Source organism: Hippoglossus hippoglossus, chromosome 8 (assembly GCF_009819705.1).
Source record: "Hippoglossus hippoglossus isolate fHipHip1 chromosome 8, fHipHip1.pri, whole genome shotgun sequence".
NCBI lineage: Eukaryota > Metazoa > Chordata > Actinopteri > Pleuronectiformes > Pleuronectidae > Hippoglossus > Hippoglossus hippoglossus.
Genome location: NC_047158.1, coordinates 8,340,789 through 8,360,666, shown reverse-complemented (window position 1 = coordinate 8,360,666; position 19,878 = coordinate 8,340,789). Strand labels below are relative to the sequence as shown.

The 19,878-nt window shown below is 43.6% G+C and overlaps 1 protein-coding gene across 3 annotated transcripts; it reads right to left on the bottom strand.

The window, feature by feature from the left end:
- Nucleotides 1–732: 732 nt before the first annotated feature.
- mylk5 (myosin, light chain kinase 5) lies at nt 733–13,919 on the bottom strand. 3 transcript variants are annotated; one of them, XM_034593666.1, is made up of 17 exons: nt 13,495–13,919; nt 10,897–11,043; nt 10,396–10,548; nt 10,082–10,264; nt 8,319–8,354; nt 6,963–7,090; nt 6,691–6,844; nt 6,294–6,605; nt 6,100–6,202; nt 5,472–5,675; nt 4,496–4,713; nt 4,278–4,401; nt 3,250–3,402; nt 3,030–3,159; nt 2,856–2,946; nt 2,595–2,735; nt 733–1,057 (listed from the first exon to the last, which is right to left on the bottom strand). In XM_034593666.1, exons 1-17 carry the CDS (start codon nt 13,661–13,663, stop codon nt 852–854), a joined length of 2,652 nt encoding a protein of 883 aa, XP_034449557.1. In that variant the 5' UTR covers nt 13,664–13,919; the 3' UTR covers nt 733–851. The 3 variants fall into 3 exon arrangements, with proteins under 3 accessions (XP_034449557.1, XP_034449556.1, XP_034449558.1); XM_034593665.1 differs by having other exon boundaries at nt 10,897–11,046; nt 13,498–13,919; XM_034593667.1 differs by lacking the exon at nt 13,495–13,919 and having other exon boundaries at nt 10,396–10,552; nt 10,897–11,018.
- Nucleotides 13,920–19,878: the final 5,959 nt, after the last annotated feature.

Genomic DNA, 19,878 nt, shown 5'->3' with positions numbered 1-19,878 from the left:
ACCTGGAATCTGAATAAACGAGATGTACAAGAATCAGTTCTGTTGGTGTTGAAACAGTCAATGGATTATTTGAGGCTGAGTCACCGACAGTCCAGCACTGAAAATACATCTGTTTTCAAAGCGGTTTCTTATTTGTTTTCATGTAGAAAGTCTGCAAATTCAATCTTAATGGCTTCAATTACTTCTACATATATGAACAGGTGCACTTTCACAAAGCACAGACATTGTTTAGAGTAATGCCCAGAAAATGGAAATGATATTTTAATGACTATAAAAAATTATCAAACAGCTTTAGATAAATGAAAATATTATCTAAGCAGATAAAGATATTGAGTATTGATGTACTGTATGTGTATTACTGTAGGAGCTCTCAAATAGAGCATGCTTTTCTTGCAGACTATAGCAATTTGTTTCTTATTTTATCTCAAAAAAGGTACAAATCGTATAAGAAATCACAAGTCAGATCTTCCCTGTGTGATTCAAACAGCATCATTTCAGGCCTGCATTCTTTTTAAAAGGTAAGAATCCCAGTTTATTCATATTCAGGTCAGTTGGTAGTTTTGAAAGGAAATCTCAAAATGATTCACAGATGAAACAATATATTATTGAAGTGTAATGCTCAAATGTAAAATAACATTTTATATATGTGTGGCTTTGTAACAATATTCATCTGTTCACATACTAAGTTATACATGGATTATATATTCCCAGATAAAGTACAGGATTAACAGTGTGGTCCCAGTTTATATTAAAGCAAGAATGTACAATACAAGTGTTCAAGGCACTCAAGAACATTAAAATCATCTTTATATATCTGTCTTGTACAGCAAGTCGACACTGGTGTAATGAATCTACTCTCGAACAGTGAGGTTGGCTGAGCAGCATGTCTCCCCATGCTCATTGGTGGCTCTGCAGGTGTAAACATTGGCGTCCGCGGCCTCAACTTTGGCAAGCGCCAGGGTACAGTGGCCATCTTCGTCATACTCTATCTGCACTGCGGGGGACTCCTCTACGGGCTCCTCTCCACACAGCCACACCACCTCCGGGTCGGGGTATCCTGCCAACATAGATGGGATGAGTGAGGACAGGGGGCCAGAGGCAGAGTGCCAAAATTCACATTCCAGTCAAAAGGTTATAAAAACTAATTGCAAGTTACGTGCAAGATTTGAATGTTCATTTCAAAGCTGTCAGAATGGAATGCCTAATAATGGTTTATGCAAGGAGTGTGACAGATTTCTATTGTCACATAATTTTACTCATTCAATACTTGTTGTGGTGGGGAAGTCCCCTCATTGTGGGTGAACAGGGTGTCTAGTAGGAGTTTTGAATGCAGCCCCAGTCTTGACTCCTCCCTTCAGCCAAGCCCTCAATCAGGCTACATGAGGAACCTGCTGGCCCCTTAGTTCTTCCTTCCTGCTTCTTGTCCTGCCTTGGTTGTAGCTGGTGGTGTTGGTGACACAGGTATGTAGCTAAAGTGACACATTGACCCTGTTTAATTCAGGTTCTGTTGTATAATCTCTGAGTTTACCGCCTCCATTTCAGCCATGAGTGACATGTGTTAAGGCCTGACAGAGATGGTGTGGAGTGGTGGTCACATTATCAATGTGTTTTAACACCGCACCATCAGCCTGGATAGTCCTGATGTTTTTCTTGTGTTGGACTCCCCTGCTGCTGTTATGTTATTATTGGTGTGTTTTGCCTCATTGTTTAGCTTGTTAGATTTTGTTAATTTGACAATTATATTTTTTTGTAATCTATGTATTTTTGTTTTCAGTGCAGCTGAGTGCCACATTGGTGGGAGGAGAGGCACTCCTGGTTAGGTCCCCTTCCATTTTTAATCATTGTAGTTTTCAAGTTTTTTGTAATGTAATAAAATAGGCCAACCCATTTACTATTCTGGATTGAATAAAATCTTTGTAACTGACAAAACGTGTCTCTGCCTGTGTCTGTGCATTTTATCTGTGTCCAAAGGACCTTGAGACAGTAGCCCCTGGGGTGCAATTGCACAGGTGGTTGTTCGCACCTCATTCTGTTTATGGCCCCACCACACTTTCAAAGTCTTTTGGGAGTCAAGCAAAGTCCCTGCGTGGTGAACGAAGTGCCTCGTGATATAGTGGTGGAAAGTTGGACAGAGGCACCAATGCTCCTCTCACTTTTGCAAAGAAAACTGGTTGGAAACTGCTTTTAACAAATTGCCATTTCCACATGACTGATGTCCAGTCGCATGTCACTGAAACACTACAAAGAGTCTGACAGATTGAACGTTTTCACGCCATCCCTACAAACTACACAAGTACATGAAAGAACATCATGGGTTTGATGGAGAAGAGGTTGATTTAGAAAATTAGTGGCATACCTCTGCCAACAGTCATATGTACAAATTCAAATTTATTAGATGCAAATATTTTTTTTTGCATAGAGTTAATAGCTGCAAATTTCTTCAAACTAACAGATGTCACTTTGTTGTCTTAGATGCCACGACTCTTCGTATCTCTTAAAAAGCTTCACAAGGTTGTGTGCCCTATCCCTATTGCAATGTCATGAAGAACGCAGGGTACTTTTGGAGCTCTTGAGGGTAAGACGTCAGTGTATACCTGTGAGGTGGCACGACAGACAGGCACTGGATCCCGGAGCCACTGTCTGGTCCTCCAGGCACTGGGTGAAGTGTGGTGGACCCTGCATCTTCTGCTCCAGAGAGAGCAGGGCATGCTCTGCTTCTGGGCTCAGGGGTGCGTCTTGGGGGAAAAAAGAGGGTAGAAGAGGGGTTGAAACACTTTGACCGCTTATATATCCAGGTTAGAACAGGAAACTAAAATAGTACTGTAAACGGTGAGATAATAAAATGTGTCTCTTACTTCCCCCGGGGCTGGTTGGAGATACAGGGCTGGTTTCGCCTTTGGATAGTAAAGCCATTCTCTTCAGGGCAAGCATGGCCTTACCTGCTTTCTATGAGACAAAGATTGTGAAAGCCGAGCCAACACATCAAACTCAAAACACTCCCATGTAAGTAAAGTAATGAGAGGAGTTACCTTCCACTTCTGCCTGGCCAGAAACCTCTTCATCTTCTCCTTGGACAGAGACTTGGTGTTGGCACAATCTCCGGAGTCGAATGCTGCCATCCAAGGGTGGGCCAGGGCCTCTGCACAGGACATCCTCCGCCTGAGAAACACAGAGGGTTATTGCTGGTTAAGTGAAGATTTTAACTGGGTAAGTGGCAGCTGTTCATTAGCTGTAAGTTTATAAATGTACCTGGTGTCCTTGTTGAGCAGGGAACTGATGAAATTTTGGGCCTCGTCCGTTATTTCCTCAAAGCTCTCCTCATCAAATTCCCACTGGGCAGCTGTGACCGAGGCCAGGGTCTCTGTATCGCTGTCTCCTTGGAACGGAGACTCACCACTCAGTCTGAAAACCGGAGAAAGGCATTGAGGCTCCAGCGTCATTATGGCTGTTACAACCTATAACCCACTAGGTGGCAGTAAAAGTGTAAAATTCAAAATGTAAATCCATCATGACTATTAGCACCAACACAGTCCAAAAATCGAATCTATTCAAGTCATTTTTGGGAGTTTTAAACGTCTCAGGGCCTGTTGGCTAAATGAAGTGGATTTGACTCATTTCTGTTCTCACAAGTTCATGTATGACAATATGCTGGCTGTGCATGACACAAATTGGTACTGTAAGCTTTGGAAAGCTTGATTACGTAATTTTTTTTCCCATTGGTTGAAAAGTTCGCAGTAGTAACTGCCACTGGTGACTAAGACGGGGAGAAACCGTAATCCTGGCTCAGCCCAATAATCCACTGGCCAATACTTTTGCATCACAATGATTAATATGCTATCTAACAAAGTGTGCCGTCAATCTTGGCAACATTATCAATCATTTGGAGCTGTGTGTCTGGCTGGCGCTTTCTCCACCGCAAACTTTGTCTGCTGGATCATGCTGAATAGATTATCCAACGTGGGTTTTAGAGCATTTTGCAGAAAACAACACTATGAAATTTGGGTTGTAGTTGCTTGAAGATTGTTCTCGGGCTTCGGTACCGGCCTAGAGAGACTCCACAAGCTTTAGAGGTTCTGGTAGATACATTTTGTTTGTTACCTGTCAGGCTAGCAGTTTCCCCCTGTCTCCAGTCTTTGTGCTAAGCTAACAGGCCTCTCCCTTCTGCGTTATATTTCTTGCACAGACATGATCTTTCCATCTCACTCTCACCACAAAGCATGACTCACAAAATGTCCAACTATTAATTTAATGTAGATATTGGAGTGACAGTGACTTACAATATGTAGCAGATGACCCCAATGCTCCACATGTCCGTGGCTAAACACACAGGCTCATAGTTTATCACTTCCGGTGCCACAAACTCTGCAGTCCCATGCAGTACCTTCAGAGGCGTGTTTGGATCTGTTGAACACAATGATTTGATATTGAAACATACATAACATACTTAGACAAACATGAGACTTTACTTTCAGAAATTTCATTTCATTTCACATACCAAGCCTGCCGGCCAATCCGAAGTCAATAATCTTTATGGAGGTACCGATGGTGTCAACGCACACAATGTTCTCAGGTTTCAGGTCCAGGTGGATGATGTTTTGCTCATGCATATACGCAATCCCCTCCAGGATCTGCTGCACGTAGTGTACACTGGCTGGCTCCGTGTGTTCAAAGCTGTCGTCAACAATACGTTCAAACAGTTCCCCGCCTGCGATACTGCACACAGACAAAACACGGTGACAGCAAACTGTTATTTTATTTTTCTTTAACCCAGAATTTGCAGTTGCTTTAAGGACTTAAAGGTTTAAGTGTGTAGAATTTAGTGGTGAAGTTGCATGTTGCAGCTGAATACGCCTAACCTCACCCCTTTCAAACATAAAAGAGAACCTGTGGCAGCCTTCAGTTGTCTTAAAAGCTCATAAGGTGTTTAGTTTGTCCTGTTTTGACAACTGTAAAAAAACATGGTGGTCTCTGTAGACAGGACCCGTTCCTGATATATTCCTTGATATATTATTTAAATATAAAGGGCCCATTCTAGAGTAAAGAAAACGAGTCAAAACATCACTAGGATTATTTTATATTCGATTTCTGCCAATAGATCCCTTTCACCTAAATCTTACACACTGGACCTTTTAAAGAACCAGTGTGTAGCTTTAAGTGGCATCTAGTGGTAAGGTTGAAAATTGCAACCAATTGAATACCCCTCCAGTCACCCCTCTCTTTCTAGGCGTGACGGAGAAACTATGAATTAAAAACACATGAGGCCCCATGTAGAGCCAGTGTCTTGGTTTGGGCTACAGTAGAAACCTGGCAGTGCAACATGAACAACATGGATGAGCATCCAAAGGGCTTGTTCTAATCCAACAAAAACACTCAGGCAAATGAAAACAAATTCAAGAATTTTATTTTCCGTTTCAGCCAATAGATATATCCTGCACATTTAAACCGTGTCAGGATTGCGTCTTGATACTCACAGCTCCATGACCATGACCATCTCAGGCTTGTGATCGTAGGCGGCCAGGCACTGAACCAGTTTGGGGTGGTGGAGGTAGTTCATCAACTCGATCTCTTTACGAGCAGCCTCCCTCTCCTTGGCGCGTCGCCCTTTGTAAAACTTCCCAGCGCACACTCGTCCTGTCTCTTTGTGGGTTACCTTGAACACCAGGCCAAACTTTCCCCTGATGAAGACATGCGTTTACTCTTCTTTTGGTTTTTTTTCAACAGAAACATGAATGTTGCGTCATCGAAATTCCTGAATAATGTGGTCATGCAGTGAAGTCAGCCCATCACAGTGACTTTTTACTGAAGTGCAGATCAAGGCTTATTAACAATGCAAGAAAACAATATTTGATCTGAGATCTGTAACTCTAGCACGTCTTTGTCAGTCAATCAAGTGCGATTTCATATTAACTTTAACTGCAACCATTGATACCTTTGTTTGCTCACCAGAACCCTGTCTCTACATGCTTTTGTTTTAATCATTCCCATGCCTCACTTGGCAGGAGTTACCATATTCCAGATAACTCCAGATAAAAAGGCTTTGTTGTTTATTCAAAGAGGCGTTTGGCATGAAAATTGGAGCTTGACTTGACAGATACTCACATTCCCAGTTTCTCCTGCAAAATGTAGTGGTCCGTGACTTTGTGGGAAGAGTCGATAGTGACACAGGTGTACACTTGAAGGGCCTCCTCTTCTCGCAGTTTGGCTGAATCATGCACCAAGACACAATAGCTGTAATGTATGTCTTAGTATGATTGAAAAAAAATTTCCAATGTGGCATTTAGCTAATAACTCACCTTTCTGCTCCATCTTAATCGCAGTTGACACTGGTCCAGGCTCACTTACTCCCGCTGCGTTGTAGGCCCTCACTCTGAAGCAGTATTGTTCTTCAGGGTGCAGCCCAGTACACACTTTGTATGAAGTACTCCTACACTGGTCAGTGAGTTCGCTCCAGTCCCCGGCCTCAGCAAGTCCACGTTTCTTTACCTCAACCACATAACCCAGGATGACGCTTCCACCGTCGTAGCAGGGGCCCGACCAGGACAGCACCAGGCTGGTGGCAGAGACACGGGAGATCAGGGGCGAGGAGGCGGGAGGCTGTGGCGTCTCTGGTTGGGGAGGGAGAGGTGTTGAATATAAAGGTCTTTTTACTACTTCTCATGGGCGTTCAAAGTGCAGCGTGCGTCATCTTACCTATCACAGAAAGCGTGATTATGTGTTCCGCTGAGCTCTTTCGGTCCCTCACTACAATAGTGTAGCCACCTGTGTGCTGTGGCTTAGTCTCTGCTATCACCAGTGTGCTGCTCTGATCAGTATTTTCTGTCCACAGCTCGGGACCATCCACTATCTGCAGGGTTGCAATGTGTGAGGAAAGGGGGGAGAGTTAAATACTGAAAAAACAGGGGAGAGAAAGTTGGAATGACAAACAGTGGATATTTGTGAAGTAGCTTTTAAAAGGAAATCACCTGCTCTTTGTTTCTGATCCAACAGGACACCAGAGGGGGGCTGCCCCTGAACAGACACAACAGACGGGTGGTCTGTCCCGCATTCACCTGGAGGTGCAGTGGGGGGTTTTCAAAACGCAGTGTTGCACCTGCAAAGCCAAAACATAGTGAGTGCTCTGATTGAAAGTCTGCCTGTTTGTTGCAGTGTCTTCATTCATGATTGATTGACCACCTAACGAGGCACAGTGCCATTAGCCTTCTGCTTATTTTAGAGTCTTGGTTGAAGTCTAGAACATGTGTAAGATGATGGTGGAGGTTTGCACCTAAAGTTTCCTACTTTACTATTTATGTGAACTATGTATGAACTTTATACATAATTGTAATACTGAAAGAATCATTTGTAGAGTGGAATAAAGTGCCCCCCCCCCCCATCCCAAGCTCCTCTCTGTACTGTAAAAGTGTATCACTTCCCCTGAGACCGCTATTATTGTAGCTCACAGCGGACCGAGTGTCTCAAGTGGAAACAAAAGACAAAGCACAGTTGACCTACACAACAAGCTCAACCAGTCCCTGTGCAATCATGTGTGTTTACCACTGCTTCACCAGGTCACCTGTTCTCTGAGGCAACCTAAATGCCATCTCCTTAATATGTTTTACAAACTTAGAACTAATTACTTAAACAAATATGCATAAGAAAAGCAAACGGAACATGTATTTTTAAGCCGTACACGGCAGTCTATGCTGTAGCTGTGTAATGCCATCCTGCTTTTGAATTCAACGAAAGAAGTCCATATATGAGCTGAAGTGATATCATGTCTGACGCTGCCAGTATTCAAATATAATCGCGTCAGGATGGTCAATTTGACTGGACAATCTGATGCAGCTTTAGTAAATTCAATTCACGCAGCCAATTGTGCAGCCATCGTTTTCATTTAATTGAAAAACAATGTCTTAAACATGCTGCAAGAGTATGGCACATCCTTGTGTCAATAACAGACTGACTTTCCACTTTATTGTCCACTGGGGAAAATTAGTTTTCACAGCCATTCCAGTACAATCATCACTAATAGACACATTTCAACAGAGGCAACCCACTGATAGGACAGAAAATTACAGACACAAAAAGGACAGACACCCGGAATTTATTATTTGCTTGTTTTGTTGCAGCATAAATTCTAGGGTAAAGTTCCCTAGTACTATATAACAAGACCAAAGGCCAAGAAAGAAGTAGCTGCCGGGCAAAACCACAGGATACACACAAACAAACGGACTCTATGAAGAGGCCGGATCAGACGGTGGACAAAGTAGAAAAAAAAGTGTGTTGGAATAGACAAGTGGCAGAGATGGTGAAAAAGCATGAGTGTGTGTGTTTCTCACCTTTCCCGGAGTTGGCTCTCTTCTTTGGTATAACTTCTGCAGAAAACAGATGAGGAGCAGGTAGGTTTTATTGCAGACTTTTAGAGGTGTGGCACTGTTCTGTCTATGGCTATCAGTTTTCAGACACTGCGTTACTGTCCACTTCCCTACATGGTTCTCACTTGTGTTTTGTGGCTGTATCAGAAGTGGAAATCCTGCTCTATTCCTGTTAAGTGTACATCTCGTCTGACAGCCAATCACACAAGGACTGGGAATGATGTGTTTCCCCTCATTTACTGTATATATGGATATCCGGAAGAAGCGAGAAAAATGGTAAAGAGTTCAAGATATTTATATATTTATATATATATATATATACTGCTGAAACAAATTAAGGGAACACTTAATAGTCACAGTATAACAGAAAGTCAGTTACATTTCAGGGATATCAATCTGTCCATTAAAGAAGCAGAAGTGATAATAATTCAGTTTCACCTGCTTTGGTGCATATTAAAGTGACAACAGGTGCAATGGAGAAGCAAAACAAAGAGAACCTCCAAAAAGGGAGTGGTTTTGCATGTGCTGGCCACAGACCGCTGCTCTCTCTTGATCCTCCCTGACTGATTCTTCTTTAGTTTTGTGTTCTGCTAGTGTCCTTGTCACTGCTGGTAGCATGAGGCGGTATCTGCAGCCCGATCAGGTTGCACAGGTATGTCCAGCTCCTCCAGGAAGCCACATCCATACGTGCGGTCGCAAGAAGGTATGCTGTGTCTCCCGGCACAGTCTAAAGAGCATGGAGGAGATACCAGGAGGCCGGCAGTTACACAAGGAGAGCTGGACAGGGCCGTAGAAGGGCATCAACCCAGCAGCAGGACCGGTTTCTGCTCCTTTGTGCGATGAGGAACAGGAGGAGCACGGCCAGAGCCCTACTAAATGACCTCCAGCAGGCTACAGGTGTGCATGTTTCTGACCTAACTGTCAGAAACAGTCGCCATGCGGGGGTCATGAGGGCCCGACGGCCTCTAGTGGGATCTGTGCTCACAGCCCAGCACCGTGCAGCTCAGTTGGCAGTTGGATGAAATCCTCCAGGAGATTGCCAGACCTTACGCTGGTGCAGTGGGCCCCGGGTTCCTCCTGGTGCAGGACAATGCCTGGCCTCATGTGGCCAGATGTGTAGGCAGTTCCTTCATGACCAAGGCATTGATCCCATTGACTGGCCCTCTCGTTCCCCTGACCTAAATCCAATTGAGCACCTATGGGACATTATGTATCTGTGCATCTGACGCCGCCAAGTACCGCCACAGACTGTGCAGGAGCTCACTGATGCCCTGATCCAGGTCTGGGAGGAGATCCCCCTGGACACCATCCACCAACTCATCAGTAGCATGCCCAGACGTTGTCAGGTGTGCATACAGGCACGCGGGGGCCATGCACAGTACTGAGTAACATTATGAGTTATTTCCCATTCTATCCCATTATAAGTTGGATCACCCTGTGATTTCAGTTTTTTTCTTAGATTTTCGGTATGAATTTGAATCCAGCCCTCAATGGGTTAATGATTTTGGTTTCCATTGACCATTGTTACATAATTTTGTTCTCAACAAATTCATCAGTAAAGATTTTCTTCAAGATCTGATGTATGATATAAGTGTTCCCTTAATTTCTTTGAGCAGTTGTGTATTTCGGCCCTCAAAACATGACTGTATAACTCATGATGGAAGCAGCAACCTAAAAATGCACAAATACTTTGGGCCTATATGTGAAATTTGTCATTATTTGATTACCTCTCGGAGATGAAACCGTGCTCTGCTTGTCAGACACTGGAGGAGAGGTACAAATAGATCCTCTGAACACCTGCAGCTCATCTAAAGGAGATGACGGTGACCTTCCATTCTCCTGAATGCTCTTGGATGCAGAGGTAGGGATCTTTGAAACACATTTCTGCATACCGCAGATAGTTTCGAAGTCTGGATTGGTTGTAAGAGATAGAGGAAAAGGAGAAGTTACGTCAAAACTGAAACTTGTTAGTTCTTATTTGTATTCAGCGAGAAAGACAAAAGTGTGCATGAATTTCCTTGTGGTTCAACTTCTCCCTCACCTCTGACGCACACGGCAGCGCAGCAGGACGTCCTCCCTGCTCCGTTCACAGCCATGCAGGTGTAGGCTCCAGCATCCTCTGGCAGGCACTCCGTCACCACGAAACTCACCTCCCTGCCGTTGAAAGAGGGTTTCCCAAAACGGGCCACTTCACCTGCCCATAGGAGCAAACAAACAAACTAGAAACACTCTCCCCCACTACCGTAACATGCAAAAATAATTGAAAAGAAAGAATTTGAGAAAGGAAACACAGTTAAGACTCCCCCCCCCCCCCCCACTCCCCCCCTCTACAAGTGTCTCATGCAACTAAAAGAAATGTGCAGAAAAAGAGGCAAAAGATGCTATTTACATCCTGTTAATATGTATGTGAAAAATCCTGTTCTTCAACAAACACACTAAATGGGAATGTGTCCACTCTGCTGTATTTACTTTCAGAGACAGTATCTGGGCCTCAGGCTTCATCGAGCTGCAGCCGTGGGCATCCCATGCTGTCTCTACTCACCATTGTGCAACCATGACACTTTGATAGGCGGACTTCCTGTGAGGACCCCGCGCAGTGTGATGTCACTTCCCTCGTCCACATAGCAGTCCTCCAGAGGCTCTATGAAGACGGGTGGATCCAGATGTTTGGCACACGAGAGGTTGAGAGATCCTGAACGTGGAGAAGAGGAGGTGGGGAGTCAGCTTCAGAGTCACACAGCAACCCAAGCAGAGGGGTTCAGTTCACTTAACTGCATTTAATAAGTCTAGTTATTAAACCCTAATTTCTCCACAATGTTCCGTAGTTATCAGTAAAGCCCTTTAAATGTCCACCTTTATTATAGTCATATTATTATCGTAGTTTTGTTGTGTTGTTGACATTAATTCACACACTGAACTACTACGTTGTCACACTGAGTCTGAAGTGAAGTGAAAAGAAGCATTTTCTAAGTGTGATGTTCCAACCGCTCGTCTATGAAATGTTCAAACCACAATTCAGCTGTTCTTTTATTCTTCCTCTTCCCTCTTGTTAAATATGTCACATGAATTCCGGTCACGACTTCCCAGAGAAAAACAACACTGACATCAGTGTAGAACCTTAATAACAATAAATACATATACAAGAGCATGATGATTGTGTCTCTTCTCCTCTTTTTTTCTTCTTTTTTGATTCAGATCGGGGGTGACATGCAGCAAAGGGGGCTTGACTGGGTTCAAATCCAGGTGAGTGTGGTCTGGACAGTGCCCCCTCCACCAGGTGAGCTACTGAGACACCAGAGAATTGCTGTTCCCCTTTAAAAGGTCTGGTTTTCATTTGTGGCTTTGCCTGTCTGTTTTTCAGCAGGATTACGCGAAAACCTACAAGACGAGACACGAAACTTGGTAGAAGGAAGTTGATGATTGGTCACGGAAGAGCGACAACTGATTCTTTACATTTTGGATTTACACCAAAACGTAAAGAATGCATTTTTTTTCCCGTTCTTGTGAGATCAATAGTGTTTTTCCTTGATTTCCCTGAGAATAATTCGTGGATCTGCATATAAAAATTTAGGGGCTTGATAGTTGCTTGCAGTTCCAGATCAAGTGAATTTAAATGTGGCTTCATAAGGAGACCCTACTAAGTGCCATTGTTTTTCATTTTTTGCGTGCATGTTTTTTCCCTCCAGGACTATATCTTGCATTATATTCAATTTAGTAATTCATTTTCACATGACTGCCGCTGAATACTTGAAGCTTGGCTCTAAAGTTTCATAAATCAGAAGCACTTTATCACGCACCACCACAGACGCCTGTCAGGTGTAGTTCAGAACCATTAACATCCAAACAGTGTTTATAAATGGACTACGTGTGATCGTGTGTTGTAATGTTACGTCATGGGCAGTATGCTAGTTATGCTTTAACGAGATGGGTGTTTAACCATCAACCTTCAACCTTCAGTCTTTACAGCACTGAACTATTTACTGTGCAGCCTGATGTTGGAGGACGGACACTGAATGCTCTTCAGGTGAGTCAAACACTTTGCTCCTCTGCACACAAAATCACAGCGAGCTGGCTTTTCACATGTCACTCACTTCACGACCCTTTCACCTTTTTACTTTTGGCCGATATAACTCGGATGGTAATAGCTGCTCAGTAAGATCGGTTATCTCACTCTATCAACACAACCCCCACATGTGTGACTAACTAATGACCTCACCTGCTCTATGTAAACAACAAGCCACCCTGTTACCAAGAGAAACTGGGAGACAATCTGGGTTTTTAATCACCCTCAGGCACTGATGCAGGTTTTTTCCACATTTCTGTCAGTATATATCAAAGGGGAAACTAATTTATTAATAATAATAATAATAATAATCGTAATCACTTTTTTTTTATGTCACCATACTGCTGGGGCTGATAGAGCCGTTTCTCCACTAATCCCATGTCTCCCCCATTCTGCGAGTCCTTGGGGCAAGATACTGAACCCCCAAATGGCCCCTGAAGGCTGTGTGTGACGGGACATGCTGCACATAGATGCAATCTATGAATGGGTGAATGGCAAAATTGTACTGTAAAGCACTTTGAGTGGAAGAGTAGAAAATATATATTGTGTATATATAAATACAGACCATTCACACCATGGTCAGTGTAGCTGGTTTCTAACCTGCATCAGTGCACGTCTTCTTCTTCCAAGTCACAACAAAAGAAAAATCATATTTCTTGTGTTGCACTATGAGCTTAGTGCAACACAGACATTTTCTCACAGCAAAACCCACAAATCCAATAAAATTGTAAATCAAAAAGCTGAGAAATTTGGGAATGTGGTGTTCAGTGGGAGCTGACATGGAAGTGAAAGGTCCCCAATACAATAAACAATCATTTTATCTCAGGGAAAACCCAGCACCGGATATTAACATTTAAAAGCAACAAATATGGAGTGTGTAAAGTCACACAAATCAAGTGGTTTTACATAAGGAAATAGGAAAGTGCTCTGTTTTTGGCAGCACAAACAGGATTACAAAGAAGCATCACCATGTTCAGACGTGTCTATTCAAGCAGTTTGTTTAATAACACTGAAAATGTCAAACCCACATTATTCATCTCCACTCCTTCTGTCTCTCTGTCTCTCTCATGCAGCCCTCACCTCTATCAGTGCATTGGTCCGAGGCCCTGGTGCCAGCAGTTCGTGGCCCACTCCCTGCTGCAGATGATGATGAGGATGATGATGATGAGGATGATGATGCACGTGCTGGCTTGATCTGCATCCTGAAGGTTGACACAAAACGCTGTTTGCTGCCATCGCCGTTCATGTCTGTCTGAGATCAGCCCGGTCTCTGAGGCGAGCAGCAGCAAAACTGTTTACAAAGTCATTTCCCAGCGGATAATCACACTTCCTCTCGGTGTCACTGCTCTGTGGGCCACAGCAGCTCGCTCTGCAAAAACCAACACGCCTCTGTCTGTCCTTCTCACTGCAGCCGGTGCTGCTCTGCTCTCGCTCCTCACACGTCTCTGCACTCGTCCGTGCCCTCTTTGCTCAGCATTCCACTGATCTGCCCTAACTCCACCTACAGGAGAATCATTTTCTGTTTTGCTTTGGCCATTGCAGGCTGCATGGGCAGGTCTCTCCTTATCTCTCCAAAGTCTCCCCCCCTTATCCCCCCCCCCCCCCCCCCACCCCCCCCCCCCCCCCCCACCCCCCCCACCCCCCCCCCCCCCACCCCCACCCCACCCACCCACCCACTATACTCAAATCCCTCTTTTTTTGTATTACCATGGCTAACAGACGACACACATGAACAAGGGAAGAGAAAGCAGCGGAGGAAGGGGTGTGGGGGACTTATCTACCCTCCCAGCCAAAGGTCGTATTGTGTGTTTGTCGAATGCACTGCCGTTTATCAAAATCCCTGTTTGCCTTCTCACTTATCAATGCTGCAGCTGAACTTTGTGATGCCAGTGACGCTGGCGATGCAAAGGTTTAGTCTTATTCGTGCCTGTGGGCTGTAAACCTGTGATTGTGAAGAATAGGCTCATAAATTCTATGCAGTGCACTAGATCCAAACACACACACACACACAGAGGCTGTTTTAGATCCGCCTGCTGCTATAGTAACATGAGGGTGTCTCAAGAGGGGCCTGCTCTTGTTTTCATGATGAACACATATCAATGAGACACGGCCGTACTGTACAGTATCACACAGTCTGCAGCTTTGAATATTCTTTTCACCCCTGTCCATTTGTTGGTTGGTTGTGTCAGAGAAATGTAACATTTTGACCACAATATGATCATAATTTCCCCTTTGATTGATCATGATTGAATCTCATACAATGTAACCTTGATCATGCTGTATCCTGTACAACTGAATTAATCTTGGCCTGATTGCTTTAACTAAGGCATTGTTGTGTTCATGTCATCAGAAGATCCTGACCTTTGACTTTGTAACAACCCCAACCAGAGTGGGAGGGATGAGCCAAATGTATAAAGACAAAGAACTGTTTCCCATCGGTGTGCATATTACAAACTAACCTTTGTCGTATGCCCCATGCTCTGAGCATTAAAGTGTGACAATACTGTAAGAGAATTGTGTCTCGTTCCTCGTAAGAGTGGGATTGTAGAAATTGCCACGACAGTTGGTTGGTATGTGTTTGTGTTTGTGTTTGTCTGTTTGTTTGTGAGCAAGATAACACAAAAAAGAAAGGTCAGACTACCACAAAACCTGACAGAAGGATGTCATCTGAAACACAGGTAGCAGCATGAATTCCCTCCCAGTGAAATGCTCTCCCACCCACGACCTGACTATTACCTTTGACAATTCCGTGTTAGCCCCCACCCAGACTACGAGGAACCTGGGTGTGACACTCAACAGTCAACTCTCCCTTGGCTCTTGTCATCTCACGCCTTGACTACGGCAACTCCCTCCTGGCAGGTCTACCTGCTAGTGCCATCCGACCTCTGCAGCTCATCCAGAATGCAGCAGCTCGACTGGTCTTCAACCAACCTAAGTTCACTCACACTACTCCGCTCCTCCGCTCCCTTCACTGGTTACCAGTGGCTGCCCACATCCGTTTCAAAACACTAGTACTTGCGTACCGTCCAGCGAAACGGATCGGGTCCAGTCTAGTCTAGCAAAATGTTCTTACTTGATTCTTGCTGTTCTGGGTTTGTACCCTCATGGTTGAATGCACTTATTGTAAGTCGCTTTGGATAAAAGCGTCAGCTAAATGTAATGTAAGCTGACTGTACTTAAAGTTTTGTGGCTGAGTTTAGAGCTATAGAGATAAGTAAACTGCATTAAAGGTGCCTGAATGTCTGTGAACACAACAGAAGCCCAATGAGGTGATCATATCATCTTGATTCCTCTGCTCACATCCCTAATTCCAATAGAATAGGACCGAGAGGCACTACTTTTAGTTTCTGTGAGCTTTTTAAACATTTACCAAAAAAACACAAATGAAAGGATTATTTCATACGTTTAGATTTTTACAGAGTTGCATAAATCTATATGCAATTGTGAAGCTTATTCTTGTTCTGAAATAGCAGAAATGATTCTAGCATTGATTATTTGCAACTGTGAAATACAGCGCCATTTCTGCTAAATAAAACCTCCCCCACCCCCCTTTTTTTCTACCCACATCATAAATCTGAGTAAATAAATGAAGAATGAGAGATGGTGGGTAACCACTAGAATTAATCTGGAAGACTATTTAACTATTAAAACAATCCAAATTCACCCAGCAAATTCTCAAACTCATATAAAACTGAAGCTTCGACAGCCTATTCCCCCCCCTTGGTTTTTTTTTTTTTTTAATCCTTGATGTCTTGTTTGGAGTTTTGACACAACCACAGGCTCCAACTTGCAGAGGCAGCTTCGTCTGATGAAACTCCAAGATAATCTCTTAAAAACAGATCTGAGACTGCACATACTGGATCACACTGATAAAAAACGACTCCGGGCCTAACTCGGAATGTATTGGTGTCTAAATCAGGCAGAGCTGACTATTGTAGTTTCTTGAAAGAGTGAAATGCTACATTTTATATGTTGGATAGAAACAGAATCTGATCAAGTACCAGTGACATTGAATAAGACAGAACAAATAAAACACACAGGACGTTGATAGGAGCTGCAGAACTGATTATTCTGAGGAAACAATGTGATTGTTCCCACATAGCCTTGGTCTGCAGGAGCATAATTAATGTAATTTGGGCACAGGGCCACTTACTACACAATAGAGTCCAGCAGAGGTGGGAGACACGCTGACTGACCTCCCTCCCTGTGCATGCTTCAGCGTTAACCAGCCGATGGTGTGCATGCAGGTAGTTACTTCTGCTGTCTGGCCTTGAATGACTGAAGTGATAAAACTAAAACTTCCCCATCTCTCCAGAACCAACCACCGCCTGAATCTGAGCATGAGGGAACAGATGGAGGCTGAAGATGGTCACAGCAGAGTGACGAGGAACCTTTGCAGGGCTTCAGACGTGGAGGTGGAGGCAGTGTGAGTGAGCATGAGGAACACTTCATGTGTTTTTCTAAATAAAAGCATCAGGTGAAAAACTATGATTCAATTTCCAATGAATGAACATTTTGGCTATTACAGGAAACTTATATTCAACACGTGAACATCACAAATACAATAGAGTTAGCGAGACACAGTATAATGGTGTGATCTGTACTTGTCACCATCTGAGGAAGTTGCTGCAGTCTCATTTAAAAGATGTAAAAGCAGCTTTCACAGAAAAGTCTGAAAAAAGGGATCGTTTTTGATTCAGGGCCTCACAAAATGTTAGTGTAAACGAACCATTAATTTATGCTTGCGTCTGTTTTTGCAACATATGTCATTTAAAAAACAAATTATAAAGTCCACAGGAGGCACAGAAATAAGTCAGTTGACAAGGATTTGGCAATAATGTTCATATTTTTATTATATTAAATGTTTCCCCATCAGAGAAAATTGAGTGTCATATATTTCTTTAATAAAGCACATTAATCACAAACATGTATTTACGTCTGTGTGAGTGGGCTTGTGACGTTGAACCATGGTGCCCCCTGGTGTCATCTCTTTGAGGGTATTCTATAATACGTTGGAGATCTATTGAGAAAATCAGAGGGTTAAACAGGGAGTCTTAATGTCCACTAGACAATAATGATCTAAAATTGCATGTTCTACTAATTACACCTCTTGAGAGTAGATGTTGGCAGTTTTCAAAGGAGACTGGCACCATCTAGAGGCCATCTATGGACATGCTATTAGATCTGTGTAAAACACTGTAAAAAATAATGCAGTAGTTTTCTCTGCAGTGCAACATGTTATGAAACAACTTCAATCTTGCATTTGTTCCCATTACCTACAGAAATCAGTACATGGTGGCATAGAAAAATAAATAAGATAACTAGATATAAAATAAAATACAAGTGTGTATTCTGCTAAACATCCACTTGCTGTGTGTTAAGATTTCACTCTCTCTGCTTTATCCACTCGATACTCAAAGTATGAGTTAGATAAAGATAAAGAGGGTTTTTCCATTCATGTGATGTTATCTATAACTTGGGTGATTTTATTCTCTGAAATAAAAGAGAAACATTGCCTGTTACATTATGGACCTATCGTTTCCAACTCAAGCAAGACAAACACCAAGAGGAGATCCTTAAATAGCACTATATCACCCCCTTGTGGTATGGCATGAATTTACTCAGTGCTCTGCCACTGGAATTCAAAACATAGGCCTCCTCAGGCATCTACAGGACTGGTGATCCATACAGTACATTTCTTTGACCCAAGTTGCTCCTTGAATAGCGTGTTAGTTTTTACACAGTGGAGGAGAACTGACCTTTCCCTCTTTGTGCTCACTTCATAAATCCGAGAACAAAACTTAATGCAACTTTTCAGCGCGACTATTTGCGGCGCTTCCAAAGCGCTTTGAAAAATGTAACACTTCAAGTTGACCGGGTCACCCCTGACTTCTCCCACAGCAGCTCTCAGGCTCGCAGGACAAATGGTCACACGTTGCTCATGGTCTGTGACCTGCAGAGTGTACCACCACCCACTGTTCTCACAACACAACTTCATGTGCTTCTGCAGAGGGTCTTCTTTTGGGAGACAATGGACTGTCACACTAAAACTCATCCACCATTTATACACGCATTTACGACAAACATGAAATAACTACTTTTTCCTCACTCATTTCATTGCGTGTTGTAATCAGATCTATTAAAAACCTAATTTGAAAAAGTGCTTATTCTGAAATAATAATTAGTTTCTTCTTAAAACACCATCTTTGCTTTCTCGATGTCTTGCACCTGAGCATTTCCCTCCCATGCGGCTGAACGAGCAAATGAGCCGGGTTAAAGGTTGTCTTTAAACGCTGACCTTGTTGTGCAAAAGGTCCTGTTGTTTTACGCTCGGTTGATTTCACACATTGGCCGTGACTGTCTGGCCCAGCAGTGACTCGGGGGCATTCCAGCCGACAGCTCAACATGTGCAGTGGGAGCACGACCAAAAAAACACAGAACAGAAAAAACACACGCAAAAGGAAAAACCCATGGTAGTTCTGGGTATTTCCAGAGGAAATTACTCATGTGGATATCTCACAAACTGAGAGATTTCAAACACAATTTAATCTGGGATGCACGCATGAGTGGGACATTGCACGCTTGTGGTTTATTCGCCAACATTTGACTTTTTTCTGCTTTTAAAATTTTGAGGCTAGAGAAACTCTGAGAGTCTGATGCTGTTGCAATTTCACCAATTGTAAAAAAAAAGAAGTAAAAAACTTGGTAGTCTTGTGAAAAGGCTTGGCAGACCATGAGAGACAGAGGCGGGCATTTGTGAGCCTGTACGTGTCTGTGTTCAACTTCCACCTATGCAGTGAGGCCCCTCCACCACTCTGTCATCGCGAGGGCCCACATGGAAGCGATTATGTCGTGCAGAGAGTGAAATTACAGAGAGAACCTGCGGAACTGGAGCCGTCCTATTTCCACTCACTCCTTCACTGAGATTTACACACATGAACACAAGCTCGGCGGCACGTACAGCCGAGGGGACACACACACACGCAGATATACAGATGAACACACACACACTCAAACGGGAGCTCCGCTGCCACCTTGCCTGAAACTGTACATTTCCACTGCTGGCTCTGTCGGGGACAAGGCCACAGTGTGCTCGCCTCCCCGCCTTGCTCCCTCTCCTGGACTGGAGAGGGGTGGGGGGGACGGGACGGGACCTGGGCTGTAAATTCCTCAAAAAGAGCTGCTAAGAGGGCCTCCATTAAACGAGGGAGGGGAGCCGGCGCTCGCCAGAGAGGAGCCCACTCAATAAGTCATCATCAAAGCCCGAGGCCTTACATGGGGGCCCACGGGAGAGTAAGAGAGAGGATTAGAGCAGTGCGACCTCATTCTGTTTAATAGTTTACCTGCAGATCGAGGCGCTGAGAGGCGTGCAACATTGCATTTAAGGGGCAGTAAGAATCATTTTACTGCCTTGTAATTTATCCACAGGGGATTAATTGAGTTGTCAATTAAAAAAGCTCA

What these genes read in the sequence shown, in the direction of transcription:
- mylk5 (XM_034593666.1), bottom strand. Translation starts at nt 13,663, where the DNA reads ATGAACGGCGATGGCAGCAAACAGCGTTTTGTGTCAACCTTCAGGATG. An exon ending in AGTGTCATGGTTGCACAATG is followed by an intron (nt 10,549 to 10,896) that starts GTGAGTAGAGAC and finishes TCCTATGGGCAG; the next exon opens with GTGAAGTGGCCCGTTTTGGG. An exon ending in CTGCTCAACAAGGACACCAG is followed by an intron (nt 3,160 to 3,249) that starts GTACATTTATAA and finishes TGTGTTTCTCAG; the next exon opens with GCGGAGGATGTCCTGTGCAG.